Here is a 26,874-nt window from a genome sequence, read left to right as displayed (position 1 = left end):
AGGGCAGCGCTAGGGTTGAGTTGCTCACGCTTGGACAGCAGCTCTGTGCCGCGGGCTTGTGTGTGCGTGTGGTGGCCCCCGCGTGATCCGAGAGCCCCGTCTGTCCGTGCCTGTCGCTGCTCGTCTTCGAGCCGCCCTGTGCTCGGCCGTACAGTAAGGTAGAGCTCTCGGGGGGTAGAAGCCGTGAACGGCAACCAACAAACAGCCTCTCTTCCCGTCCCGCAGGCACCGTTGGAGTGCAGCTTCCGGGCCTCCACGAGTACGGAGCCGTCGGGGGCTCCACGCACGCCACCACGGCGGCCATGTGGGCCTGTCAGCACTGCACCTTCATGAACCAGCCGGGCACCGGCCACTGCGAGATGTGTAGCCTCCCGAGGACCTAGGGGCCCGCCCAGCCCTCCCTGAAGCCGGGGTCATTGTCACCATGGCCCCATGGTGGGCAGCCCTGGAGGGCGGGGCAGGGTGGCTGCCCTTGGGTCTCTGGCCCACAAAGCTTCTCAGCACCAGGCTAACCTGGAGGGAGAGCCAGGCTGGTGCTCTGCGGGCGCACATCAGCCCCCTAGTGGGGCGGCACGACGGCCCCCCACATGCCCAGGGCCAGCCTCTGAGGTGGTGGAAGGACCTGGGCACCCCAGAACCATCACCCGGGGTTGGGGGGCAGAGAGGGCCGACTGCCGCCGTCCTGCTTTCTCTTCCCTTCCTCTTGGCTCTTGTTCTTCCCCTTCCCGTGGTTGTGGGTGGGAGCGTCAGCGTTCCCTGTTGCTCCGGGCAGACCCTGCCTGTGAGGGCCACTCTTTTTCCCCTGCCGGTGGCCGTTATCTGGCGGAATCACAGTGGGCCCAGGGTTGCTGGCTCCCTTCTGCTCGACCTGCAGGTTAATTTGCTGCCCGCCCTCCTCCTCGCTCTCACCCGACATCCAGGTGGGATTTTTAAAGTCTGCATTGGTTGTAATAACAGTTATCGGTAACTTCTGCCCAGAAGACTTTTATTTATTTCTTTGTAAGGTAAAAACTACATACAAGGGGGACTGAGAGACACTAGTTCCCACTTCCTTCTCTCCCCTAGTGAGTCCCTGGGGGCGGCTGGAGGGTGGACACGGGGCGGGCAAAGGCGGACAGGGACCCGTAGTCAGTTCTTCTTGGAAGTAAACCTCAGTGCCTGCGACCTTCCTGCCACGCCACGCGCACCTTGTCCAGCAGGAGGGCAGCGGCCGCTCCTGGCAAACATCAGCCCCTGCGAATGGGCCAGGCCGGCCTGCAGTGAGCTGGGTTGCCTGGGACCCAAAGCTCTGGCCCCTTCTGCCCTGTCCGCTGTTCTCCCCGTCGCTCTGCCCAGCCCCAGGCCTCCTGCGCGGTGGCCGAGCCGTTGCAACAGACCTGCAGGAGAGAGTAGGGGCTTGGCCAGTTGTGAGGGTCACTGGGACTGCCGTGGGGGTCCCAGGGCAGAGGTCGTGTCAGGCCTTGCGCGTGTGCTCTGGGGTCCCCAGGGAGTTGTGGGCGGCACCCTGATGCCTCTTTGCCTTAATGAGGGTCATGTCTCTGAGCTGCAGGGCACCCACAGGAGAGGCTGGCCCAGACGTGGACTGTGTCGGGGACTTCGTGTCTCTGCCCTGGGGGTAGAGGGAGGCCTGCGTGGCCCGCCGTAAGTTACCTGTGGCACTGTGGACAGAGAACTCTGTTCTCTGCGTATTAGGCTGTGCCTGCCACCTGTAGGTTCACCCGGTATCTTGTCTGCTCTGGGGGCCAGGGGCCAATCAGGTTGGGTCTGGCTTCAGCAGAGCCATCGGTTGTTGGGGGAGGGGGGCCCCGCCAGTTTGTGGCAGCTGCCCCAGCTCTGAGCTCGGCTCCCTGCCGCCTGCTGAGGGGCTGTCCATGCCTCGTGGACCCTGTGTCGTATGGTCCCTGGGATCCAGTGTGAGGCTGCGGAGGGGCTTGGTGGCCCCGGGCCCTGAGCTCGGCCTCTGTGTCCCCCAGGCCCCTGCTCCCCCAACACTTCTCCTTGTGTCACCTTTACCCACCAAGCTGGTTTCCGTCTCTCTTCAGCCAACATTCTCCTCACTCGAAGATCCGGCAGATGCATAATTCGTTTCCTTTCATCTTTTAGCTGAAGGAAAAGCGCTGGGACTTCTCTGCTTCCGAGTCACTCTGTTCAGTAACGCACTTTATTGTCCAGATAAACAGACTTGGAGCTCAGCGTGAGGGTGTGGGGGGCACCCTGCCGGAGGCCTTGGCGGTGGGCAGCTCAGCCACCACCTCCTGCCAGGGGAGGGAGGGAGGGGTCCCCCAGCCCCACCTGCAGCCTACTTGCCCTCACGTGGACACACCCTCTCACCCCCGGGCGAGGGGTGACTGCGTGCTCAGCTGCCCAGGTGCACACAGCTGGCTGCCTCGGCCTCCTGACGGTCTGCCCCTGGTGCTGCCGCCCCAGCCCACTTGGGGCTGCAGGGCTGCGTCCGCTGGGTTTGCATTAGCGTTACCTGGACTCCGGTCCCACCATGAAGCCAATAAAACCCTGAATCAACTGCTGAGCTCCCGATTGTCTTTCCTGGGCCCAGAGACCTCTGTGCGCCATGTGTGTCTGCATCCGAGTCTACTTTTGTGTCGTGTGGCTTGATTTCTCCCCACACATCACTGTCCTCGCTGACGGATAGAGACCCCAGCGTGTCCTGAGGGTGGAAGGAGAGCGTAGCCTCCCTTGGGTGCTCTCCTGTCAGCCGTGTGACTGCTTCTGGGCCTGGCGTGGGGGTGGCAGGTGCTTGTGGCAGGTGAGGGACACAGTCTGGGAGCCCCCAGACTGGACAGGTGTGGGGGTGTAAGGCCTGGAGGGGACACACTGCCTGTCCTGGATTACCTTGTCGATGGCAGCCAGAGGCATTCGTTCTTGGTGTTTGGGTACTGCCCTGTCCTTTGGCCTCAGGATGCATTGCTCCCTGGACAAGTATGCAGAATGCAGCACCTGCCGATATCGGGGGTCCCTGGGTGCCTCTCACCGTGCCCCCAGGCCTGGCTGCTCCCAGCAGCAGTGCAGTGCGGTGCACGCTAACCATAGTCCCCAAGTTGGGGTGAGTGCCACACCCAGCCCTTCGCACATCTCAGACCGCTGGACTTGCTGGATCTCCGAAGTGAGAGGCCCCGACCTCAGGAAACCACAGGAAGGGGGTGCGCTGCCACGAGGAGCCACCAGCACGGCCCACAGCGGCCCCGCGCACACCGCGGCTTCTCTCCGGGCTGGTGGCGTCGTGGGGCTGCAGGAAGATCACGCTGCCCACACAGCTCTGTGAAGAGTACTGACAGGAGTACACACCTTGCACACCCATGTGGGCAACTGCCTTACTCTGCATCACCCCTCCGCCGTCCAAGCCAGCTCTCAGCCCTTGGTGCGTGGGTCAGCCAGGGATCGGCACTCCAGGGCCCTGTGTCCAGATAGACTGTTGATTGTAAATCCTTACGTCGCAGCAAAGGGAGGAGGGACCCAGCCTACCAGTGTCTGCAGGGGCATCCTGGCCAGCCAGGGGCTAAACTGGTGTGGCGGAGGCCTGCCCGGCTCAACCCACCTCTTTCCAGATCCACTTCCCCACGTGCTCGTCTTCTGCAGGATAGTCGTCCTGGGAGGGCTAAGCCGGGAGTTAGTGTGAGCGGGCAGTTCACAAGGCATGGCGGTCTGACTGGCCCAGAAGGCCTGCACACTCTCCTGGTCCAGTCACCAAGGCCCTGTGGGAGTCGGTCCTCCTCATGCCTGCACCCCCCCCCCCCGCCCACATCCCAGATGGTGTTCCCAGCCCAGACTCGACCTGGGAGCAGGAAAGGCAAACAACGGACTGCAAATGCCATGTTCACGTGCGGCCAACCCGGAAACTGGAGCTGTGGCTGCCCGCGGCCCTGGGGGCTGAGTGCCCGCCTCAACCGCCGCCAGAGGGGCCAGCTTCAGTCCAAGCCCAGGGGACGTCTGGCAGCACGCTGTGCTCGGTCACTCCCCACAGACGCCTCTTTGGCTCACGGGTGTCCAGCCTTGGAGGTTCTCCCATGGCTTAAAGGAGTGAGGTGTGCTTGACCTCTCCGTCCACAGACACCCTTCAGGGACGCTCTCCAGAAGAGAGCACTTGGCCCCTCTGTGGTCAGCAGCTCTCTCCAAAGCCCTGGGGAATATGAGGGGGGCCGCCAGGGTGACCGGTGTCTCGCTCCCCCCTCATCCCCAGACTGAGTGCTGTGACCCATCGTCCAGCCAAACCAACACACTCACGGACGGCTTGTGGCCAGGCGTGGAGGGAGGAGCGGGCATCGGAGACTCCGCTGCTCAGAGGGAGGTGACCCATCGCCCATGCAATCTAGCCGCTCCCCGAAACCCCACAAAATCGCTTTCGGAGCGGGCCGCCTGCCCCCGGCTCCGGGCTCCGGCCCGAGGGAGCCCTCGTCCTGGCAGGTCCCGGACTTGGCCCTGCTCCGGGGCGCACGAGGGAGGCGCGACGCGACTTCGGCCCCAACCACCGGGACCCCGAGGCCCCGCACCGGCGTGGGAGGGGCTGCAGGCCGCGGGGTCCCCCACCCCGGCTGGCGCCTGGGGCGGCGCGCAGGACGGACGAGGGCCGCGAGCGCAGGCCGGGGGGTGCCCCGCGTTTGGCTTCACACACGTCGGCCCCTTGGCAACCCGCCGTGTCCGCGGGCCTCCCCGCAGCGGCGCGCCCCCGCCCACCCGCCGGAGCGCCGGCCGGGACCCCACCCCCGAGCCGCGGAGCCCGCGAGCCGGCCCGGCCCCGCCCCCCGCCGGGCAGCTTTACGGCCGAGGTCGCGCCGCGACGTGGGCGGCCGTAAAGCGCCCGCGCCCCCGGACGGGGCTGCCTGCCCGCGCGCCCCGCGCGCCCCCGGCCCACGCCATGGCCGGCCTCGAGCCGCGGGTCGAGTACCTCGAGAGCTTCCGCTGCCCGCTCGGGGGCCTGGCGGCGGGCCGGCCGCGCGTGCTGTGCCACGGGGCCGCGGTCTTCGTGTCCGCCGGGAGCGAGCGGGTCTCCGTCTACGAGCAGGAGGGGAGGCTGCTGACCGTGAGCGCGGGGCCGCGCGGGGGAGGAGGCTGCGGGGGGGGCGGGGACCCGAGGGCGCCGCGGGTTCGGAGGCCGGGTGCTGGGCCGCGCCTCCCCCCGCCCTCCGCGCGGCCGACCCGACGCCGCCCTCTCCCCGCGCGCAGGCCGTGTACAGCTTCCCCGCGCAGGTGCGGCACCTGGAGCTCTCGGCCGTCCCCCCGCTGCTCTACGTCCTGTGCGCCCAGAAGGGCATCTTCTGCTTGTCGCCGGACCCGGAGAGCAGGTGACCGGGAACAGTGGGCGGCACAGGCGGCGGAGGCCAGCACGGCCTCAGGTGGACGACTCCTTGTCTCTGGCCCTGGCCTCCCTACCCTGGCCACTGTCACCTGTTCGCCCTGCGTGGCCTAGATCCGGGTCGCAGCACACACCAGCCGTCCCCTGTGGGGCGGGAGGACGCAGGGCTAGCTCTGAAGTCTGGGCTGCCCCCGGCCCCCAGCCTGGGCATCCTCCAGCAGGCTCATCTCGAGGAGAATCCTTAGTAAATGGGGCTCAGGCTGCACAGTGTGCAGCCCCAGGCAGGATGCTGTCCCCTTTGGCCTTAGGTGGGTCTCTGTAGTTAGTGGTCACCGCCAGCGCACCCTGAACGCTGAGGCTAGAGGGGGCCCGTCCTGAGGAGCTCGGCCCCTCCCGTGCACCAGTGCAGGTCTAGACGCGGGCCTATGCTCAGTGCTGGCTCAGGACCTAAAAATGGGGGGGCGGTTCAGAGACTAGACCTCGGTGGGGGTGGGGGGTTTAGTTCTGCACGGAGGAGAGCCTTCCGCCTGAACCCGTTTCTGGAAGCCTGGGTACATCCTGTTGTGTGTGTCCCAGGGTGACGGGTGCTCATGACAGCAGCCCTGGGCAGGCGGGAGGTCGTGTGGCAGGCCAGCTGCTCCCAGGTGGGCCTTCCCCACGGTGCTGAGGGGCCGTAACAGGCACCGAGGTCACTGCCTGGGAAGACTCCGGCCCAGTGTGTTCAGTGGTGCTTTGTTGGGAAGACAGCTTAGTCGTGTTCTCAGAGTTTCCTGGTTTTTGAAGGTCTATGAACCAAGATGACAGGGGTGACCGGGACAGTGAGGACGACAAGGACAGTGAGGACGGCGAGGACAGTGAGGACGGCGAGGACAGTGAGGACGGCGAGCCTCCTTGCGCTGTGATCTCTGTGGACCCAGCTGCCTGCCTTCTCCCAGATGCCACTCTGTGTACTTTCACTGTGGTTGGTGATAAGCTCGTCACCCTGGCACAGGGCCCTGTCCACTGGAAGGTACAGCTGTTTGAGTGCCCACGTCCGGGAGAGGACGCCAGACCCGGAAGCCAGGTCGGCGAGGTGGAGTTGTCTACCTCCAGCCCCCTCGCTGGGCCCCTTGGGGATCCCACAGCCCCCCACTTCCTCCCAGTGCTGTGTTGTGTGTCCCCAGCGGGCCTCGGCGCTCTGCACAGCCGTGCGTGGGGCTCTGGGGGCTTCTTGCTGGAACGGGCTCTCTTTGGGCTACTCTTTGGAGTTGATGCCTCCCTTCTGGAATCACCTGTGATCCTCTGTGGTCTCCCCGATGGCCAGCTCTGCTGTGTGGTCTTGAAGACCCTGGTCACCTCAAAGTTGTCCCCTGGCGACCCGAAGGCCCTTGTCAAGATCCTCCATCACCTGGAGGAACCCGTTGTTTTCATCGGGGCCGTGAAGACAGAGTCATCGCCCGAGGACGTGGAAGACACACGCCCTGACTGCCTGGTGGCACTTGGTCATGATGGCCGGGTCCTGGCCATCAAGGCCGGCTGGGACGAGGCTGGGACTCTGGTGCCGGAGCTGCGTGAGTACCGGCTGCCCGGGCCCGTGCTCTGTGCGGCCTGTGGCGGAGGTGGCCGTGTCTACCACAGCACCACCTCGGAGCTCTGTGTCGTGGACCTGACTCAGGGAGGTGTCCCCAACGGGGGCCTGGGAGGCCTGCCGTCTCTGCTGTGTCCAGCCGGCTTGGGCGTCTGCAGCGTGGTCACCCTCTCGGTGTCGTCCGAGGTGCCTGAAGGTACGAGGTGCTACGTGAGCCCGAGATGTCACAGCCTGTCGTGCTGGGGGGTGGAATTTCTCCGCTTTTGTCTTCTGCGCCGTGAACTGGCTCATCGTCGCCTCCCTGCTTTGTTCTCATCTTTGGCAAACCTCACAGTCAGGCTTCTCCCCAGCTGCCATAGGCTGGTGCTTGACACCTGCCTCGGGGGCCGGGGGGTGCCTGCTGGTATGTGTCCTGTGTGGGTAGGGGCGGGGCATCTCTCCCTGGCAGGTGCTCTGTGGTGGGGAGTCCCGGGAAGGCTCTGGTCAAGGCCGGCGTGTTTCTGGAGGCTAGGAAGCGCTCACCCGCCTCCTGTGTGGCCTGCCCCCGGCCGCTCTGCTGGCGCTGCGTGCTGGACGCGTCTTCCCCGGACAGCGCTGGGGGGCGAGAACAGTGCCCCCCTCCCCCGACCCACGGGGTGGTATTCCTCACGGAGGAAGCGCGGACAAGGCCAACGTCTGTGCCGCCGGGAAGGATGGCCGCGTGGTTGGCAGCGCCAGTCTGCCGCACGGCCCACGCGTGTTCCGTGCCTCGTTATTGGGCTGCCATGCCACGGCCCAGGGCTTGGGGCCTCGGTGGCATTGGGTGTGGGGGACAGGCAGACAGTTGCAGGAGATGGAACCCAGGGGCAGGGAAGGGGACCCTTCCTGCTATGATGCTAGAGAGACCACAGGCTTCTGGAAAGGCCCCGTGAGTGCGAAGCGAGAACGGGGCGCTTGTGCGCTGCCTTGCTTTCTGCAGACCATAGGGGCAGTGGCAGGCCAGCTGCACCTGGCTGATCGGGCCACGTGGGTCCTTGTTCGGCCCCCTTCCCAGACCCCGTTCCCAGACCCCTTCCCCACAGCACTGAGCTGTGTGCCAGCACTCTCCCCTAGGGAGGACCCTTCGGAATGTGTGCTGGGACGGACGTGGGCAGGGGCTCTGCCCGGCCCCTGGTGCGCGTCTGGGCTCTTCAGGGCCGTCTCCGGGACCCTCTCTTCCTTGCCGGGGGCCGGCCCGCTGATGACCTCCGTCCTGTGCCCCCAGCAGCTTTGCCCCTCCCCCGCCCGGTGACCGGGTCTCACGGGTGTGCGTCTGCAGGTGGTGTGAGGCTCCTGGCCCTGTCCACCAGGGGCCGCCTGATGACCTGCTGCCTGCAGCTGAGCTCGGAGGTGCCGGGCCCCACCAGAGCCGCTGCGGCCAGTACTGGCCAGAGGATTAAGGACTTGCTGTCTGGGATCGGCACCGTCTCTGAGAGGTGAGCAACTGTGCTGCGGGTGACTGGGGCGGAGGCTGGTGCTGCGTCTGTGGGGGCGGCGTGGGTCCAGCCCTCTGACCCCAGGGAGAACCCCAGATGGCGCATTGTATGGCTGAAGGCTGCGTCGGGGGAAAGGGATGTCGCGTTTCCATAGCCCGCCTGCAGCTTTTCCCTGTTAGCCGGGGGAGGACACGGCCCCTGCTGGTCCCTCGGCTCTCCCCCAGCGGCCCCCTCTCCTCGGAGGCCTCTGCCTCCCCGTCTCGGGGGGGGCCCAGCCGGGGGCCCAGCGGTGTTTTCCTCTGACCTGCTCAGCCTTTGCCTGCCCTTCTGTGCGGCGCCCCGTGGCTTCGGGTCGTTTCTGAAGCGCCTGCCGTCCTCTGGGCCGTCGTGCTGCTGCCGCAGAGGATCGACGGCCCCGACCCGGAACGTGGCCAGGGACGTGCAGACGCCCCTGGGCCACACGGCCCTGACGAGGTTGCCAGTGGCCGGGAGCCCAGTGAGCAGGCCAGGGCTGCTGGGTGTGGGCTGTGGCAGCCCCATCCTCTGCCCCGCCGGGGCTCCGCGGCCTGGGAGGGGGCGGGGTCCGACGCTGGGGGCCGCTGCGGCAGGGCTCGGCATGGCCGGGGCTGCAGCACTGCTCCCCGAGGCAGTGGCCCGCTCCTCAGGGGGCGTACGGCAAGGAGTGAGGTCCTGGTGCCTTCCAGTCCTGGGAGTAGGGGACGAGGGGCCCAGCGGCCTGCCTCCTAACTGTCCCGCGGGTGACACCTTCATTCTTTCCAGGGTGTCTGCTTTGAGGAAGGCTGTTGACCAGCGGAACAAGGTCCTGACGTGTCTCAATGAAGCCATGAACGTGAGCTGCATCCTCTTGTCCAGCCGGGAGAGCCCCAGGCCCATCTCGTGCACCGTGACGACCGCCTGGAGCCGCCCACAGCTGCAGGACGTGTTGATGGCCACCTGCCAGCTGGAGAACGGTAGCGGCCTGAGTCTGGACCGCGGCTGGGCCTTGTGTGTGCGGGTGTCGACCCGCGCCGCCGCCTCAGACTCCGACGTGGCCAGCGTGGCCACCACCTACACCGTCCCCGTGTACCGGCTGGGCCCCGGCGATCGGCGGGAAGTGACGCTGCCCCTGGGCCCCGGGGAGGATGGCGTCCTGCACCTGCCCCTGACCGTGTCTTGCGCGCTCCATTACAGCCTCAGGGACGTCGTGGGCGGGGCGCTTGCCCCCTCCGAGTCCTCTGAGGGCCCCTCTTTGGACGAGTGCCCCTCCGATGTCTTGCCCGAGCTGGACGGTGTCTGCCTGCCCCTGAGCGAGCACACCGTGGACATGCTCTGGTGCCTGCGCTTCCCTGGCCTGGCCGCACCCCACACGCGGGCCCCCGGGCTGCTCGGCCCCGTGTGCGACCCTGTGGACACCTTCTTGGGATCTGTCCTCGGGCCCCGCAGCGAGCCGGCAGGACCTGCTTCTCTGAAGGCCAAGTTCCTGCCTCCGTCAGTGGCCACGATCAAAGTGTCCACAGAGCTGCTGAGGGCTGCCCTGGGGGACCATCACTCAGGTCGGTGGTGTTGGATGCCTTTGCTGTGGCTTCAGGACGTGTGGACATGGGGCTCCTCCCTCTTACAGGCCCTGCCTGAACTCACCGCCGCCCCCCTGTCCAGCAGGCACGTCCCTGGGCTGTGCCGCCCTGCAGTGGCTCCTTGCAGAGAACGCCGCCCTGGACGTCGTGCGATCCCGCCAGCTGTCCTCGGTCCAGGGAGTGGCTCCAGATGGCGCTGATGTGCACCTTACCGTCCGAGAGGCACGTGGGGGTCTAGACCCTGGGGAGAAGCGTCTCTGAGTGGCGTCCTCAAGCCAGCTGTGTCTGCGTTGCTTGAGGGGATTGGTGGCCGGTCCCCACTGCATAGAGTTTCCTGATGTGTGCTGTCTGAGGCCTGGTTCTGCTGGAACAGCCTTCGCGGGGCCGTGGGGTCTGTGGGAACCGGGCTGACCTCCACGTGGGGACCCCACCTTGTGCCCTGATGGCACTCGGGGTCTGTGTGGGAACCGGGCTGACCTCCACGTGGGGGCCCCACCTTGTGCCCTGCTGGCACTCGGGGTCTGTGGGAACCGGGCTGACCTTCACGTGGGGGCCCCACCTTGTGCCCTGCTGGCACTCGTGGCCGACTTCCCTGGCTATGCCTGGCAGCAGTGAGTACCCCCGGGGGCGGGGCCTGCTGACGCTGGTCCTCAGGCACCCAAACCCCTGCCGGTTTGCGGAAGCTGCCCCCGGGGGTGCCGAGACACCGCGCTGGCCTGCCCGGGCTCTGGCCCCTCACTCACACACCCCTTCCTTCCCAACGTGCTGCTGGTGGCAGGCCTGCAGCCACATCTGGCAGACTCTCACCACCCAGCGGGCTTGCGGACCAGCCCAGGCTGCCAGGACACATGTCCCCAAGGTGGTGGGCTCGTCCCTGGCTGTCGCAGGGCCTTTCAGGCCAGGCCAGCGTGTCTAGGTCGGGGCGTCCCTGGGCCCTGATTCTGGGCCCTGACGATGGTTCCACCAGTGTTCTTGGCCTCGTGAGCACTCACAGCCCTAACACACCCCAGGGTTCCAGAAGGAAGAAGTGCCAGGAGCAGCGGCCTTCCTAAGTTCCCGGGTGGGGCCCGTCCTTGGCGCTGTGTGTGGAGAATGAGCCAGCATGTCCTGGCCCGCGGCCTCTCCTGCCCGTGGCCTGTCCTCGCCGGTTCTATCTTCAGCTTCCTGCAGCTGGAGTTTCTGGGGGGCGGGGGGGCACTTGGCAGATGCAGCACCCACCCTGCTCCCTGTTTCACATTCTGAAACCCTGGCCCTGCTGTTAGGTGACCCGGGATGCCCAGTGCGCCGTAGGGGAGCCAGGCATGGGCTGTCCGGGGTTGGCGGGTGGGCACAGAGTCCCTTGGCCGTAGAGTGCGTGCCGTGGCTCTAGATTCTGAGGGAACAGGACTTCTGCACACGTGTTCCAGCTGGGTGACTGCTGGGTGGCTAGCTGGTCTTTCTGATGCAAGTTCTCGTCGGGTGGGGAGACCCAGGCCTGGGCGTGGGGGCCACCAGGGCCTTTGAGGGCAGGTGGAGCTGCCCTTGGGCTGGGGCTGGGCAGGGCCATGGGTGGGCGGTGAGGCTCTTCTGTGTGGCAGGTGGCCGTGACCGACCTGGGTGCAGCGGGGCCCTTGCAGACCGTGGAGATCCGGGTGGAGAGTTCCTCTCCGGCCAGCATGTGCGGCACACACCACGCGGTCATCGGGCGTCTGCAGGTGTGTGGGGCTGCTTGGGCAGCTGGGGGGGGGGTTGGCTGTTGGGGGTGGGCCTGCCTGTGTGGGGGTTGCAGGACCATCTCTCCTCTGCTCCTGCCTGTCCGGGCCGTGCGGGGGAGCCGTGCTGGTGGTTCTTCCGTGGCAGACCCTACCTGTGCTCCCGTGAGCTCTCAGGCCACTAAAGGAGGACCGTGTGCGTGTTCCCTGTCGCGGTCAGCTGCAGGCCCGCAACTCGCCTGACCGAGCAGCGCCTGTGCAGAGAGAACATGTGCCAAGGCTGCGTGTGCCGGGGCTGCGTGTACCGGGCATGGGTCCTGCGCTGAGGTGCCTGCACTCAGCCCCACGTCTCTGCCCGGAAAGCGGGAGTCCTCCGACCACGCAGACACCACAGGGGCCCCGCCCAGCGTGGGAGCCGGGGCTGCACTGCCTTCTGGTGGCCGTAACTCCCAGATCTGAGAAGGTGCTCGCGTTCCAGATGACGTCTGGCACCCGGTGCCTTGGCCCGGTGGAGCCCAGGCTCTGGGGCCAGCTGGCCGTCTCCTCCTGCCACTCTGCGGCTTTAGCAGCCCCAGAGGAGTCTGCCACGGCGGCCGTCCCCCCACCTGGGAACTCACCAGTGCACCTTCCCCGGCCCCACCCCGCACCCTGAGAATCAGAGAACCCGCAGTCTACGCTTCTAGGCTTCGATGGGGACCTGAGTGCTGCTGCTTCAGACCCACCGGTGCCCCCAGCAGGTGGGCGTCACTCAGGAGCCTGTGGCCCCCCAGCTGTCCCCTGTGTGGCGCTCTGATGGGCCCACTGAGGCTCATGCAGCTCAGGAATGTAGTTTCAGGTGCCCAGCAGGGACACCCAGTCCCCAGAGTGGTTCCCGTTCCCTCTGCTCAGAGGAGAGACTCTTAGACTGAGGTCTCCCCATCAGGCCGTTAACGGACCCGGCTGAGCACGACGATCAGGGGCCACATGGTTAGCGTGATGCTGGGGGAAGAGTGTCCTGGTGTGGCCGTGACAACCACAGACCAGGCCCAAACAGCAGGAATTCAGTGCCCGAGACTGAGGCCTCTCTCCCGCACCCACACACAGCTGTCCCCGTGCCACCACCCAGGGGCTCCTGTGTTCCGATCGCTTCTTATTAGGCCTGGGTCCCCCCCCCATATGAGCTCATCTGTGAAGGCCCCACGTCCAAGTACAGTCTCTCAGCTGCTGGGGCAGTGCTCCCACATGCATCTGGCCCATGACAGGGAGGGCTGCGGGTGGTCCCTTGACAGGCACCCTCCTGTGGGCTGCGGACCCCGGTCTGTCCTGTCAGCTGACGCCCTGCTCCCCGTGACGGGAGTGCACTTGGGAACAGTGTGTGTTCTGGCCACTCAGAGTTTGGGGGACCCTGCCAAGTGTGCAGTGCCCGCCGCAGAGGCTGGTGGGGGCCTCGCTGCCTAATCCTGGGCTTCCCCCAGAACGCAGGACAAGCAGCAGCCACACGGGGCCGTGCTGAGGGGCTGTGCTGATGGGGCAGGTTGGGTGGCCCCCGTGAGGGCAGTGGGCACCGGGCCTGGGATGAAGGATGGGAGACAGGGTGGTGGGAGGCCGCTCCGTGGGGATGAGGAAAGAGGTGGGAGGGGGTGACAGGAACTTAGGAGAACGACTTCCGAGTCTTCCAACGTCAGGCTAGGGCTGGAGTGGAAGGCACAGAGGGGCCCTTGGAGGCGGTGGCGTGGTGTTGGAGGACAGGCGCCCGGAGGCCTGGGCACCGGCTGCAGCCTCCCTGTCCCTTGCCCCCAGAGGATGGTTGTGGAGCGAGGTGCCCGGAGCCCCGGCCCGCCCGACCTCCGTGTGCAGTGTCTCCAGCAGACCCACAGCAGCTACGAGGTGAGGCCCCTCCGGCTCCCATCCCCACGGCCTCCCGCCGGCCTGCTCCGTGACACCGTCCCTGGCTGGGATCCTCTGGGAACACAGGGCTCACCCAGCACAGTGGGGGGGCCCTGCCCCGTGCTCAGCCAGGGAGGCCCGGGGAATGGAGGGTGGGTGTGGTTCCTCGTCTCCAGCCCTGCCGACCTTCCTGTCACCTGGGGAGGGGCTTGGCTGTGCGTCGCCTGCACTCCTGGGTCACCTGCCACATACCAAGTAGGGTTTGTGCATAACGGCTGTCCCCCAGAGGGGCCGTGCCCAGTGGCGAGGTGGGGGGTCTGAGCTTGCTGCCCCCACCGGCAGACCCTGCTGCGGGAGGTGCAGACCCTGCGGGACCGACTGTGCACGGAGGACGAAGGCAGCCCCGACGCCACCGCCCAGAGGCTCCTGCAGGTGCACCGGCAGCTGCGCAACCCCAGCCTCCTCCTGGTGTGACCCCAGGTGGGCCCCTCCCACAAGCCCAGCACCCTCGTGGCTTTATGGAGAGAAGCCCAGGACACGAGAGGCTGCTTCCCGCTCCTGACCCTGGCCATGAGGCTGGGGGAGGCGGGTGGGCTGGGCACCGCTAGGGACACGGGGCCCACGACTGCTCTGGGGCGTGCGTGAAGCGGCGCTCGTGGGCCCCCAGCCCGCCCCGGCCCCAGCCGCTACACAGGGTTCCTTCCCCTTCGGTAGCTGCCCACGGCCCCTGCTGAACCTGCTGTGCCTGGCGGTCGCTGCCTGGAGCACTGAAGCTGGATCCACGACGTCTTCCCCCCCACCCAGAAGTCAGGCTCCAGGCCCCAGAGCAGCCCACAGGGGCCCCGGAGAAAGTTTCTGGATTTGGGACTTGGGGGTTCCTGGCTATGGCTGTTGTCGTCCCTGCTGCCCCACTGCCCGCTCCCCCAAGTACAGACCATCTTGTCCCTCTCGGGGCCCCTCATTTATGGGCCACTGCTGAGGCCACCAACTGGGACTGCTTTCCTGTGGCTCCGACACTCACCCAGTAGGTGTTTATGGCTGGGGCTGTGCCCAGCACTGTGCCTTGTCTCCAGGGCCCCTTGGCCTGGGCAGCCACTCAGCGGCATTCCAGTGCTGGTGCGTCCAGCAGTGGGGGGGTGACCCCTGTTTGGACTTAACACGGTGCTCTCCTGTACATGCAGGGGCTGCGAGACCCCCCTTGCTGCAGGAGAAGTCTGCTCCCCATTGAGCTGCCTCGGCGTCACTCTGTGTGTGTGTGTGTGTGTGTGTGTGTGTGTGTGTGTGTGTGTGTGTGTGTGTTTGGGGGCAGCAGCTCTGACTGCATTTCTGGGCCTCCCCTGGGGTGCACTTGGATGAACCCTGCCTTGGTCTTTTCCGTGGTCGTGGGGGCCAGGGAGAGCCTCCCGGCACTGGGCGAAGGGCCCCTCCCAGGGAGGACAGGCCGTCTCCAAGGAGGGAGACTGGGAGACCACACAGACCACATGCTAGAGGCGGTGGTGGGCACAGACGCCGGCTGTGGACAGAGCAGCGCTGGAAGCGTGTCCCCCAGCGCCAGGGCTTGGCTGGGCTGCCCCTGGTCCCCACTGTCCAGCTCCGACATGACGCCCGAGGCACACTTGCCACCTCCGCCAGGCTGCTGACCAGGATGACCCCGGTGAGGCATGAGCCCGCACCCTCCCAGGGATGCAGACGCAGTAGTGGGACAGGGCGCTCCCCCTGCCTGCTGGCGGGAGGCCCCTGGTGGGGCGGGCGAGGCAGCAGTCCCTTGAGCCCCACCACCTGGTCTCCAGAAGAGGAGACACGCAAGCCGGGCAGCCGACCCGTGGACGGGAGATAAAGTGGAATCCTGTGAAACCTTTGTAAATTGGGAGAGATGGGCGGGGGGCGAGGACAAGTGGGACACGGGACAGAGCTCAGCTGGAGCCGCTCCAGGAGCCTCGTGCTGGGCTGCCCTGTCAATGCCCCATCGGGGACGGGCCGCTGCACCGAGCACGGGAGTCCCTTGGCCGCCCCTGCTGCGTGTGGCTCGCTGCCCCCCCCCCCACAGCTCCGGCCGCCGGAGAGTGGCCTCCACACAGTCCCCGCCTCCTCCTTGTCCCAGGTGTACCCTCCGGGCACTCTTCCCGGTCTCCCCTCCCCAGGCCGCGTAGGCTTCGCTCAGCACGGGTCTGAGGCCAAGTGCACTCCTGGCAGAGGCCAGCGAAGGGAAGTCGGGGACACCCAGGGAGTCCCCCTGCTGTGATCACTGTGGGCAAGCACTGGGCAGGGGAGCCCCCGTTTCCTGCCCTGGTGCCCCCAGGGGGCAGCACAGGCCGTGGGGCAAGCAGCCACCTGTTCTCTGCTGCCTCGAGGCTCTGGTGTCTGGTGCTCAGAGGGTTAACTCAGCCCCCCCTTGACCAGTGGGCCGGCTAGGGTCCAGCCCCTCTGTCCTTAAAGCTGGGCGAGGGCAGTGAGGAGGGCAGTGAGGCTGGGCTGAGGCGGGCACTGGGGAGAGGCTGTGGGTGGGGGTCAGGATCCCTGCCTGTCCACTCTGGTCAGGCATATCCATGCTGTACTCCCGGCGCCCCTGCCCGGCCCCGGCCTCTCACACCTTTCCCAAAGCGCCCCAGTCCCCACGGCCCACACTGGCTGGATTCGCTGGAGGGGCTTCGGGGCCCCAGGCACGGGGAGGGGCTTGGGCTCAGGGACAGGGCATCTGGTCTCATCCTCCCTTCAGGCTCTGGGCCACGCGTGTGTGGTCCCCACCCCCAGCTTCCACGTTTCCCACCGGGTCACCCGACCCATCCAAGAGGCATTAGCCTCGGTGGGGGTCCTTGGGGGCTGGGGAGTGCCTGGCTGCTGGCTGCTGGACCACAGACCTTGTCTTGCCACCCGGCCTGTCTGGGGCGGGTGGGGGGGGAGGGGGGAGGCGTGGAGGCCCCTGTCGGGGCTGTGCAGGGCTGAGAGGGGCCGTCTCCCCGGGGCTGGCCACTCGCACCCTGTTTGGGAGGGGCGGGGTCGCTCTCACCCCAGGCGCGCTGGGTTTTTCCTGAGCCCCCGCTCCTGGTGGGGGAGATCCGCGTGGCGGGATCCTCACCCCCAAGACACTGTGACCGGCCTGACCCTGCACTCTCCCAGGGGCACCTGCCGGGGCGGGGGCGGGGGTGTCCCACCCGCTGGACCCCACTCCCGGCCACACGCCCCCGCCCCGCGTCTCCTGCGCCGCGGGATGGGGAGGTGGAGCAGCCCCGGGGCCGGGGTGGGGGGCGGGGCGGGCCGTCCGCGCACGACCCTCCCCTCGCGGCGCCACGGAGCCCGCCAGCCGCTGCGTCCCAGACACGGTTTAATGGGGGACGGGCCGCCCGCTCAGTACTCCCAGAGCGCGACCCCGGCCGGCGTGTCCGCGTCCGCGCGCAGCAGCCCCGAGGCGCCCCCGCGCAGGTACTTGCCGCCCCGGGCGCGGATGGCCAGGCGGCCGCGCTCGCGGAACTCGAAGAGGAAGTCCTCGGCGCGCTCGCCGTCGCTGTACACGCTGCCGTGGCTGCCGGTGTGCCAGAACCCGCCGCCGCGGCCTGGGGGCGGGGGCCGGGGCCGGGTCGGCGGGGCGCCTGCCCCGCGTCCCCCTCCGCCCCCGCCCCGCCCGGGCCCCCGCCCCGCGTCCCCCTCCGCCCCCGCCCCGCCCGGGCCCCCGCCCCGCGCCCCCGCGCCCGCGCGCACCTCGGATCTGGTAGGCGCCGTCGCTGAAGCTCAGGTGGAAGACGTCGTAGACGGAGCGGTTGGTGTCCAGCTGGTTGGAGCCCCGGCGGTGGCAGACGAAGCCGTCCAGGCCCCGCAGCACGAGGATGGGCCGGTTGATGAGCTTGAGAATGAACTCCTCGTCCTCACCTGGTGGGGAGTAGGGGCTGAGGGGCCACTGCCCGCCCGCCGTCCTCCCCGGGGTGGGCAGGATGGGTGGGGTCTGGGGGCAGAAAGGGCCCAGATGCTTGGCCTGGACGCTCGCGGGCCACATCTGCCGTTGCCGTGATTCGTGTGATCTTGGCAAGAAGCCTGTTCCCGCTAAGCCCCAGGTTCCCTAAATGTGCAGTGGAGGTCGGGGGCTCTGGGCTCTGATTTCTCCCTGACGTCCAGAGCGATCATCTTGACCCACAGGGATGACTACGGCCAAGGGCCGCCTGGGCAGGGAGGAGGGACCAGCTCAGCAGTGAGGGAGCCCTGGGCCCTGGGTCTGGTGAGGAGGAGTGCTCACCCACAAAATCGCTGATGGCCGCCAGCTGTCCGTTCTTCTTCATGCACACATAGCGGCCGTTACTGGCCTTGAGGGCCACCCGCCGGCCACGCCACTCCACCTCAAACATGGTGTTTGCAGAACTGGGAAGGTCAGGGTAGAGTCCTCTCAGAGCAAGACGGGAGCTCAGGGTCAGGCTTTCCCATCCCCCTCAGGTCCACTACCAACCCCCGGGGGAGAGACAGGCGCTTGCCTTCCACGGACACACCCACCGCTGTTAAGAGCTGCCCCTTGCCCAGTGAGTATTTTCTCGGCTGGGCTGTCTCAGTGGTCCTCATGGTGGAGGTGGAGGTGGTGGAGACCATGGAGATGGTGGTGACTGGGGCAGTGGAGGAGGTGTGGTGGTGGTGGTCATGGACATGGTCATGGTCATGGTCATGGTGGTGGGGATGGGGCACTCACACCTGTGTGGCTGTGGCGTGGATGCCCCCATGGGTGACGAGGGTCCAGTAGCCCCCGGTGCTGGAATAGAAGGTGCACTTCTTTGTCTCCTGGTCAATTTGCATCAGGAAGGTCTCATGATGCAGTTCCTCGTCCTGGTTGGCTGAGACGTTGACCCCTGGAGGGAGGATATGGGAAGCCCCTCACGCCTCTCCCTGGATGCGGGGTGGGGAGCAGAAAGATGGGGAAAAGCATGCTCTTGGGGCAACCCTGAAGGCGGAGGGGGTCTCATCTAGAACGCTTTGGAATTAAGATTTGGAAGGCGCTTCTTGGAGGGTAGGAGGCCGTGCCGCCATGGCCATGTGGGCACACTGTGGACTGCTGTGTCCAGTTCCCTGAAGGTCCTTGGCCAAGCTCCTACCACAGCCCCAGGAGCCAGACTCTTCTGTGCCAGCAAATCCCCTGCCTCTGCTAATCATTAGGTAATCTCCTTGCTACTGCCCTCTCCACCCAGGACTTACACCAGCCTCTATTTATAACTCACCCCTAAGCCCCTGGATAGGCACAGTGAGGTCTCTCTTCTTCCCCAAGCCATGGCCCAAGTTGGGGAAGACCCCAGCTGGGGCCTAGGGTCCCTTCCTGGGCACAGAGGAGAACCTGGCCCACTGGCCCCCCCAGCCCCCCTTTTTACGTGTGTGGTCTCCTAGGAACCCTGAGGGAAGGCAAGGCTCTCTGGGGCGCTGCCTGGGATTCCTGGAAGGATGCAACTGGGGATAACCATGCCCAGGATGGGGGGCAGAGGGCAGGCCCTAGAGTCTCCCTAGTATCTTCCCATAAACCATGCCCCTGTTTCCAGGGATGTGACAGATCACAGAGCTCCCCAATGAGGCCAGGCTCCAGTGTGCCCAGCCGGTGAAGCAGGAGGAAATGGGGCCCTGAGGGTCAGGGCCAGATCCTGTCCAGCCCTGTCCCCAGGAAGGTAGAACGGGCACCAGGCACGTGTGTGCTGGAGAGGGTGGGATCTGCTGTCCTTCAGCTCCCAAGGTCGCTCCCTCCAAAGCCGCCCAGTTAGGTCTCTGTCTCCCTTCTCACATGGTTCGCCGCCATCCCCGCCGTCCCATCAGCAGCACTGAACTGAGTGGGCATCTGAGGCTCCAGGCATGTGACCGGCAGTAACGACACAGACAACAGACAGTTTGTCCGAGGCCTGTGGGTGCTGTGGGCCTTGGCTGGGATGGCTCCTGGAGAAGGTGACACTGAAACAGACCAAGGAGGGTGGGAGACCTGTCCCTGCAGGTGCTGAGGGCAGAAAGAGGCCAGGGCTCCTGAGTCGGGCTGCACGCCCGCACCGTGGCCCCTCGGAGGCCGACCCCACTGGCATCCCTAGCATCGCCCCAGACAGACTGGCCGAGGGGTTTCTGACTCCCACAGCTGTTTGCTGGAATCGCAGCAGCCGTCTCGTGACCATAAGGCCACCAGCTCGAGGTCAGAGCTGTCCCCCGAGAGCAGCTCCACAAGGAGGAGAGAGCGAAGGGTTCTGAGAACTCCATGGAGCTGGTGATGGTGTCCTGCCAGGGTCCCCACCACCCTGTGCCTCCAGACTTCCATTTATAGGAGATGATGTCCTCGTGGCCTGAGTCACGTGGGTCTGTTTTCTGAGCTCCACTGTCCCACTGAAGGGTGGGACCGAAGCAGAAACAGCAGAAACAGCCGACTCCGGCCGATGGGGGCAGCCCAAAAAGATACTGGAGGGGCGCCTGGGTGGCTCAGTGGGTTAAGCCTCTGCCTTCGGATCAGATCATGACCTCAGGGTCCTGGGATCGAGCCCCACATTAGGCTCTCTGCTTGACGGGGAGCCTGCTTACCCCTCTCTCTCCACCTGCTTCTCTGCCTACTTGTGATCTCTGCCAAATAAATAAATAAAATCTTAAAAGAAAAAAAAAAAAGATACTGGGTGGGGAAACACAGGCCAGCCAGGTTACTCCCAGACCCCCTATGGGAAGAAGACAGGTTTGGGGGCTGCCTGACCAGCAGCATTGTTGGGATCCAGGCACCACCCCGCAGCAGAACCCGCAGCTGCAGCCGCCTCCTCCCCCGGGACGGACAAGCACATCCTGCTTCCTTGTCGACTGCTGCCAAGTCCACCTCTGAACATCTGGAGGGGCAGGTCACACGCCCGGAAGCGAGCAGGCGAATGTGGGGTGCCTCTGACTTCTACAGCAGAAGGCAGACTCTGTCCTTAGTAGGGGTGCGGCCCGGACAGACAGAGTCGGGTGCAGGGGCTCCGGGGGGAAGCAGAGCCCATATACGCCGTCCCTCGCCGTCACCACCAGCGCTCTCTGTCCCTCCACCACCTGCAGCACCACGGCCTTGCCCGCGGCCCGAGCCGTCCAAGTGCTCCCGTGTGCACCTCCCCCACCGACGGAGGACGCGGTTCACATGGTCGACAACCCAGCCAACTCCCACAGGCCAGAGAATGGTGCGGCCAGACCGCAGGGCCTGTGCCGGGAAGGACAGGGCGGACAGTCCGTCGTGCCCTGGGACCTGGCCAAGTTCCAGACAGGCGTTCGGGAGGTGTTTGTGGACTGCCCGTTGTGGCGCAGGACTGGCCTTGGGAACCCTGGCTCCAGGCGGGGGGGCCCCTCCTGAGTGCTCGTGGCTGGGCCTTAGCCAACAGGACTAGCAGGGGGCAATGGGGCGGGTAAGGGCGTGCCTGGCCACTCCTGGGGGCACAGACCCAGGGGCCCACGCAGGGGACAGCCTCAACTGCTGGCCTGGGCCCGGTTTTATCTGGGGGAAATAGGAATTGCTCGCGCTCACAGGCATGTGATGGTGTGCGGAAAGGCCCACTGGCCACGCGAGGCAGGGAGCCAATGAGCCAGGACAGACGGGCAGCCAGCTGCACCCAGCTGGCAGAGACCGTGCCTGCCACCAGGAAGTCTGGGCCCCGGGGAAGGCCACCAGACCGGAGGGATCCCGAGGTCCTTCCACACTCCGCCCCCGGGTTGGGTGAGGATCCCCACTGGTCAGGCACGGGTGGTGTGGGCACCAGGGCCCTGCCCACTGCACTCCTACTGGCTCCTTAGCCTGTGTGTGGCCCCTTCCCCAATTTCCTGTGAAGTTCAGAAAATGGAGCAGGAGAAGAGAAGGGGAGGGTAGGGGGTGGGGGGGCCAGCCCAGCACGGGCGGGACCTGCCCTCCGCCCCTCCCTGCGGCAGCGGGCTGGGGCTCCGCCATCCTGTGTCCAGCATGGTCTGGGCTCAGGGATCCTGAGAAGGATCCCGTCCTCCCGATGCTGAAGCCAGCAGTCCTCGGCCGCTACCCCCATGCGTGACCCCAGCCCCCCCCCCCCCGCCCCGCTCCACCCCTTGTGCTGCCCCCCGCTGCCACCACCCGTGTGGACACGATGCCACTGCCCAGCCCAGTCCGCGTGGCCGGCCGCCGCGCCCACGTTACCTTGCCGTACAGACACGTAGCGGTGGTTGGCGGCCACCAGCACCACCTGTGGGTGACTCTCCTCCAGGTCGAAGAGCTCGTCCTTGCCCGGCCGCGTGCTGCGGCCCGCCCTGAGCGTGCCGGCCGGCCCCACCGGCGCCAGGTAGCGGCCGTCGGAGTCCTTGAAGGCCAGCTTGCCGGCCTTGAACTCGAGCGTGTAGCGGGCCTGCGGCTCGGGCTCCCACACCAGGCGGCCGTCGCTGCGCAGGTAGCGGCTGTCGCAGGACCGGAGGCAGTACTGCCGGCTCTGGAAGATGAGCGTGATGAGCGCGTCCACGCCCCAGGGCGTGTCGCTGTCGGCCGCCATCTCGTCCTCCTGCGCGCACAGGTGCACGTAGCGCCGGCGGCTGACGCTCAGCAGGTGCGCCTGCGGGTGGATGGCCAGGTGCACGGTCCACAGCTCGGCCGCGGAGATGGCCGTGGCGAAGCAGGACAGCCGGTCCTCGGTGCCGCCGAAGAAGCGGCCGTGCGGCTCTGACCGCAGCGCCCAGCGCCCGTCGGGCTGCGGCAGCACCAGGAAGCGGCAGTCGCGGCCCGGCCGCTCGGCCTCGCAGGCCACGCGCCCGTCCTCCTCGGCGGACAGGTAGCGGCCCAGGTGACGGCTGCGGAAGAGCACGGCGCAGCCCTGCCCCGGGTCGGGCTCCAGCACCCACGTCTGCTTCCTCTTGAGGCTGGGGGCCGAGGCGTTGACCTTGAAGCCGAAGTTCTCGGCCGTCAGGTAGCGGCCGGTGTCGTTGACGAGGCCGAACTGGACCTTCAACTCCTGGTGCAGGCCGTTGGTGGGCATCTTCAGGGCCGGCCCAGCGCCCCGCGAGGGGCCTGCGAGGCGCTCTCCGCGTGCTCACGGCCCCCGAGGTCCCCCCGAGGCCCAGCCGGCGGCATGGACCCGCCGCCCTCTGGCCAGTGGCTGCGGGCCCGCGGGTGGCAGAGGGCGGGCGGGGGCCGGATCAGAGCCGCGCCGGCTTAGGGACGGCGGCTGCCTTTTGTTACCCCAGCTTGGATTCCAGCCACTGCTCCCGTGGCCGGAGCCCCGGGCGGCAGGGGTGGAGAGCTCCGCCCGCCGAGGGCTGACCACCTCCCCGTCCTCACTGGGGCCGCCCGGCCCTGTGCCCCGCCTCCCGGCCCCTGCGCCGCTCGGGCTTTCTCCTCGTTGTGCCCCACGCCAGAGCCCCCAGACCCAGTGCACGGACTCACCAGCCCAGCTCCTTCCCGACCCGGAGAGAGCTGCCTGGTGGAAAACCCAGCGAGGCCGCAACCCGATCGCGGCCCTCCGCCCCGGCGGCCGCCAGATCCCCCACCAGATCTAGTTACTGCTTCTCTGATTCCTGGTGCCAGGAGCCCGGCGAGGCCCCCCAGCTCCGGCAGCCGGGAGCCGGAACCCCGCACCGTCCCCCGCAGCCATCCCCGGCTGCAGCCGGCAGCCCAGGACCTGCCCCTGCCCCAGGGTGGCCGGGGCGGGGACGGTGGCACCCAGGGGACGTGGGGCCAGGGAGTGGCCACGTGTGCCCTGGAGCCCCCATCCCAGCACCCAGGCCCCAGCCAGGGTCACGCTCACTCACGTCGGGCCAAGCGGCCTGGCTGTGCGGGGCCGGGAGGGGGCCCCGGTCCGCGGAGTGTGAGCACAGAGCAGGGGCCGTCCCGAAGCCGGCGGTCGGTCGGACCCAGGGTCAGAGGACCAGGCCTCGGCTGCCCCCCGTGCCTTAAGCACCTCAAGGAGCCCACGAGGCTGCTCCCCTTCCCCTGCGTGAGCTGTGGTGAAGCCAGCCTTGCTGCGAGGGCCTGGGGACCCCTAACTCTTGCTGGGGCGACTCGCCTGACTTGCGGCGTCTTTACGGGGCCTGGTCCCAGGTGCGTGTGGGGGGCAAAGCCCTCTCAGCAGAAGCGGTGTGGCCGGCAGGCTAGGAGAGGCTAGAAGCTGCCCCGCACCCCACCCCACCCCTGCCGACCCAGCACCTCCAGCCGCAGCCACCGGGACCACTGGCTGCGCTCCCTCCTCCCTGAGCCCAGGGGGCCACATCCACGGGGACCCGCAGAGGCCAGCCCAGCCACACCCTGCCTGTCTGTCTCCTGCACCTGCCTCAGGGGCTAGGAGCCAAGTAGTGAAACTAGAGCTGCCCGGCCTGGGCCCAGGCCAGCCTCGGTGTCCTCTTCCTCATGGCAGTGTGTGACCCTCAGGCCTCCCTGGGGGAATGGGCCCGGGGCCGCGGGCATTTCCAGCCACGGCCTTGTGGGCCCTTGATGCCACAGGCTCACCGCTCTGACCCTCTGGGGGCCATGACGGGGCCCGGTGCTGTGAGGGTCCCGCTGAGGGTGGGGGCCGTGGGGTGGGCGGGCCAGACGGGATCGGGAGTCCTTCCTGCGCCCTCTCAAGCCCGGGCAGCAGCTTCAGTGCCCGGCAGCACCGAGGGCCAGGGTGGGATGCTGGGAGACACGCCTGGGCCCCCGGCCCCCCGGCAGCACTGTGCATGCTGCGCGATGGTCTGGGGGCTTGTCTAGCACGTTCCACCTCTGCGACCCCCGCTCGCTGATGGGGCACCAACTGTGGGCCTGGCTGCGCTGCGTGCCGGGTGCCCGCCGGCAGGGAGAGATGGTCCGGGGCAGCACCCCCTCCCCACGGAGCGTGCCCAGGGCTCAGGCCTTGCCTCGACGCCAGGCAGATGTCCCTGGTCCGGGGGTGCACGCCATGAGGCTGTCCACACCTGTGTCTTGCTGCGTCTCTCTCTGTGCCACCCCCAGGCTTGTAGGGACACCCACAGAGCAGGTGTTCAATGGCACTGGTCCGTTCGTCAGGGCTCAGGGGGCCTGGGGGCAGCGGTGCCCATGGTCCCTCCAGCTTGCAGCTAGGCTCCGAAGGACCCCGGAGGACCCGATCAGCACGAAGGCCTCATTAGCACTGACTGGCGCTGGCGGGGCGCTCATGGACGTCACGTGCCCAGTGGGAGGAAGCCCAGCTGCCAGGCGCTAAGTGGGCCTGGCTCCGGGCAGCCGCTTGGTGGCAGAGCCAGAAGTGGCTGTGGCCTCTCGGTCCCTGGGGCCCCGCAGCCCCAGGTGGGCGTGGCGTGGGGCTGCCCGGCACTGACGCATGGTGTGAGCTAAGGGGGGGCCTCAGTCCCCAAGGGGGACGCTTCGAGGTGGGCCTCCCAGCCCAGGCTTCCTTGCAGGGAGGTGGTTTGCATGGATGGCCCCCCACAGCCCCCCAGGACCCAAGCCTCAAGCCCAGATGCCTGCTAGGGGTCACGGTTCCTCTCTTGATCCCCTATAAGGCTCCGGCGCACAGTAGGTACTGGGAACGTTCGGTGTGATAGGATGAGCCTCTGCAGGGAGGTGAGGCAGTGTGCATGCCGGGGTGGGCGTGTGTGCAAAGGTGCACACAGACGGTGTGGGACAGAGGGAGCCACAGCCCTGGCCCTGGCCCTGGAGATGCTTCCCTGGATCCCAGCCTTAGAGCCCATCCACCACTGCCCAGCAGGGTGATCATGTTGTGCACAGCACAAGGGAATCCGGGTCAGGGACTACCTGTGAGAGCTTGTGGTTGCTGTGTCCTCGGCCGTGTCTCAAGGACACACGTGCCCCTGCCAGAGGGGTCCACACAGCCACCCATGTTGGGCACACAATGCCTGCGGCCTGTCCAGAGTCCCCTCGGAGGTATCCGAGGTCACCTCTGAACCTGCCCTCCTGGGGGATGGGGTGTATGAAGGGGCCTGAGGGCAGGGGTCAGGGTGCCTGACGTGTCCACTTCAACATGCGTGACTTGCTCTCCCGGGCACACAGAGGCCGCCTGGGTGAGCGTCCCCCCAACACCCCCACTTCAGGGAGTGGCCAGGTCCAGATGGACACAGCCAGACAGACCCTGCTGTCTGGAGCAGGGCCTGGAAGGCAGGGATCCCTCCGGCTCTCTGAAGCTCCCAGTGTGCAAGAGTGGGCCAGGTCCCTGGCCTCCTGTCCCCCCAGTGAGGTCCAGCTGAGGCCCCCAGCCCTTGGCACCACCCTGGATTTCTCAGGGAACCGCTCCTTCCCTGGGTCGCTGGGGGATGGGCAGGCCCCAGAGCGGGGTGCGGCAAGGGAAAGGAGTCCTGGTCCCATAGATCTAGACCGCCAGCCTTGGCTGCTACCACCCAGCCCGGGCTCCCACCCAGCACGCCGTGTGCTGCCATGGTGATGGGCACGTGTACCAGGCCAGACGCCTGGGGAACACGCTGGTGGCGTGAGCTGGCACGGGCCCCATGTGGGTGCTGGCTGGGGAGGGGGTGGCTCCCCACTTGGGCTGGCCTGGAGCCCTGGAAACTGGGAAATGGCCGAGGACGGAGGGATGTCCGTCCAGGTGCACCTGTCCTGGACCTAGGTTTTGGCCCCCCCGTGTGGGCAATGCCAGCTGTGCCCTTCCTTGCCCACCCGCCAGTGAGTCTCTGGGAATTCACACAGAGGAGATCCCCAGTGCTTCAACCCCACCTTCCTGGGCCCCCCCTCAGGCCTCGGCTCTCACCCGCCTTCCTGTCCCACTGGGTCCCAGGCACTGTGACGTCCCATGGCCAGACCACTCTGGCCAGCCCCCTTCTGGGCCTCTGCCCCCAGGGCTCCTCTGCCCCTCCCTGGGGTGAGGCCCAGGCTTTCCTGCTGGGCCTGGACCAAAGGCCGCGATTTCCCTGTTCCCAGGCCCAGCGTCTGCTCCTGGGGTCCAGCTTGGCCAGTGCCCAGGGCCCCGCCTGCTGCATTGTTCCTGAAAACAGGCCCGGGGCTGGGCTGCCTCATGACTTTTTCATGGCAGAGCTCGGCCACTCTGAAGTTCCCCTTACATGGGGAGGCGGGGCCTGGGTTGGCTTACTGGAGGCTTGCCGGCGGTTTAGGGTGACAGGCTCCCCTCTGTGAGGCAGGGAGGAGAGGACAGTGTTGGAATGAAGTGTGGGGAGGGGGCTCCCGCATCTCACACTGCTGGGCAGTGCCCAGCTGCCTGCCTGCCCCACGTGAAAATCCACCCACTTCCCTCCCCCACCATCCTGACCCCCCAAGACCCCTCCTAAAGGACAGTGCACTGAGATGCGGTTTTCGTGGGCTCCTCTCCTGTGTGGCCCTCCTCCTGGAAGGGAGAGCTGCTGGCTGGGAGGGTAAGCACCCCCGCCCCGGTGCTGCCTGGTAGAAAGCTAGTAGAGTCTCCTAGCTCTTGTCCCTGGCAAAATCATGAAGTCTTGGGGGAGGGGTGCTTATTTCCAGAGGGGAGGGGAGGGGAAGAGAGAGGGACGAAGGCCTTCGGGCTCTGCCCGGAGTCCCAGGGCCCCA

General features: G+C 67.0%; 3 protein-coding genes and 1 long non-coding RNA gene across 7 annotated transcripts in view; 2 read left to right on the top strand and 2 right to left on the bottom strand.

The window, feature by feature from the left end:
* Positions 1 to 2,521, top strand: part of NPLOC4 (NPL4 homolog, ubiquitin recognition factor) — a 60,611-nt gene extending 58,090 nt beyond the window's left edge. The window contains exon 17 of the mRNA XM_080825472.1: positions 226 to 2,521. Within this exon, the coding sequence (XP_080681598.1) occupies positions 226 to 383 (158 nt within the window). The 3' untranslated portion in view covers positions 384 to 2,521. The remainder of the gene's footprint in view (positions 1 to 225) is intronic.
* LOC308356472 lies at positions 971 to 3,587 on the bottom strand. The gene is made up of 3 exons (XR_013968103.1): positions 2,851 to 3,587; positions 2,018 to 2,733; positions 971 to 1,376 (listed from the first exon to the last, which is right to left on the bottom strand). It is a non-coding gene; the product is annotated as an uncharacterized lncRNA (long non-coding RNA).
* Positions 3,588 to 4,778: 1,191 nt separating this feature from the next.
* Positions 4,779 to 14,698, top strand: FAAP100 (FA core complex associated protein 100). 4 transcript variants are annotated; one of them, XR_013968160.1, is made up of 11 exons: positions 4,779 to 5,035; positions 5,179 to 5,297; positions 6,092 to 7,071; positions 8,173 to 8,329; positions 9,110 to 9,882; positions 9,986 to 10,125; positions 11,481 to 11,597; positions 11,815 to 12,331; positions 13,374 to 13,460; positions 13,803 to 13,940; positions 14,175 to 14,687. XR_013968160.1 is itself a non-coding variant. In XM_080826385.1 (10 exons), exons 1-9 carry the CDS (start codon positions 4,871 to 4,873, stop codon positions 13,932 to 13,934), a joined length of 2,670 nt encoding a protein of 889 aa, XP_080682511.1. In that variant the 5' UTR covers positions 4,779 to 4,870; the 3' UTR covers positions 13,935 to 13,940; positions 14,175 to 14,698. The 4 variants fall into 4 exon arrangements, 2 of the variants coding, with proteins under 2 accessions (XP_080682511.1, XP_080682512.1); XR_013968159.1 differs by having other exon boundaries at positions 4,822 to 5,035; positions 9,989 to 10,125; positions 14,175 to 14,693; XM_080826385.1 differs by lacking the exon at positions 11,815 to 12,331 and having other exon boundaries at positions 14,175 to 14,698.
* A 2,068-nt stretch (positions 14,699 to 16,766) lies between these two features.
* Positions 16,767 to 22,612, bottom strand: FSCN2 (fascin actin-bundling protein 2, retinal). Its single transcript, XM_080825493.1, has 5 exons — positions 21,562 to 22,612; positions 18,127 to 18,283; positions 17,686 to 17,807; positions 17,157 to 17,324; positions 16,767 to 17,011 (listed from the first exon to the last, which is right to left on the bottom strand). The coding sequence occupies exons 1-5, from the start codon at positions 22,385 to 22,387 to the stop codon at positions 16,806 to 16,808; spliced, it is 1,479 nt and encodes a 492-aa protein (XP_080681619.1). The 5' UTR covers positions 22,388 to 22,612; the 3' UTR covers positions 16,767 to 16,805.
* Between the last annotated feature and the right edge of the window lie 4,262 nt (positions 22,613 to 26,874).

Source organism: Martes martes (genome assembly GCF_963455335.1).
Source record: "Martes martes genome assembly, chromosome: 16".
Lineage (NCBI taxonomy): Eukaryota > Metazoa > Chordata > Mammalia > Carnivora > Mustelidae > Martes > Martes martes.
Note: the sequence above shows the minus strand (reverse complement) of the source record. Positions and strands in the feature narration are given on the sequence as shown.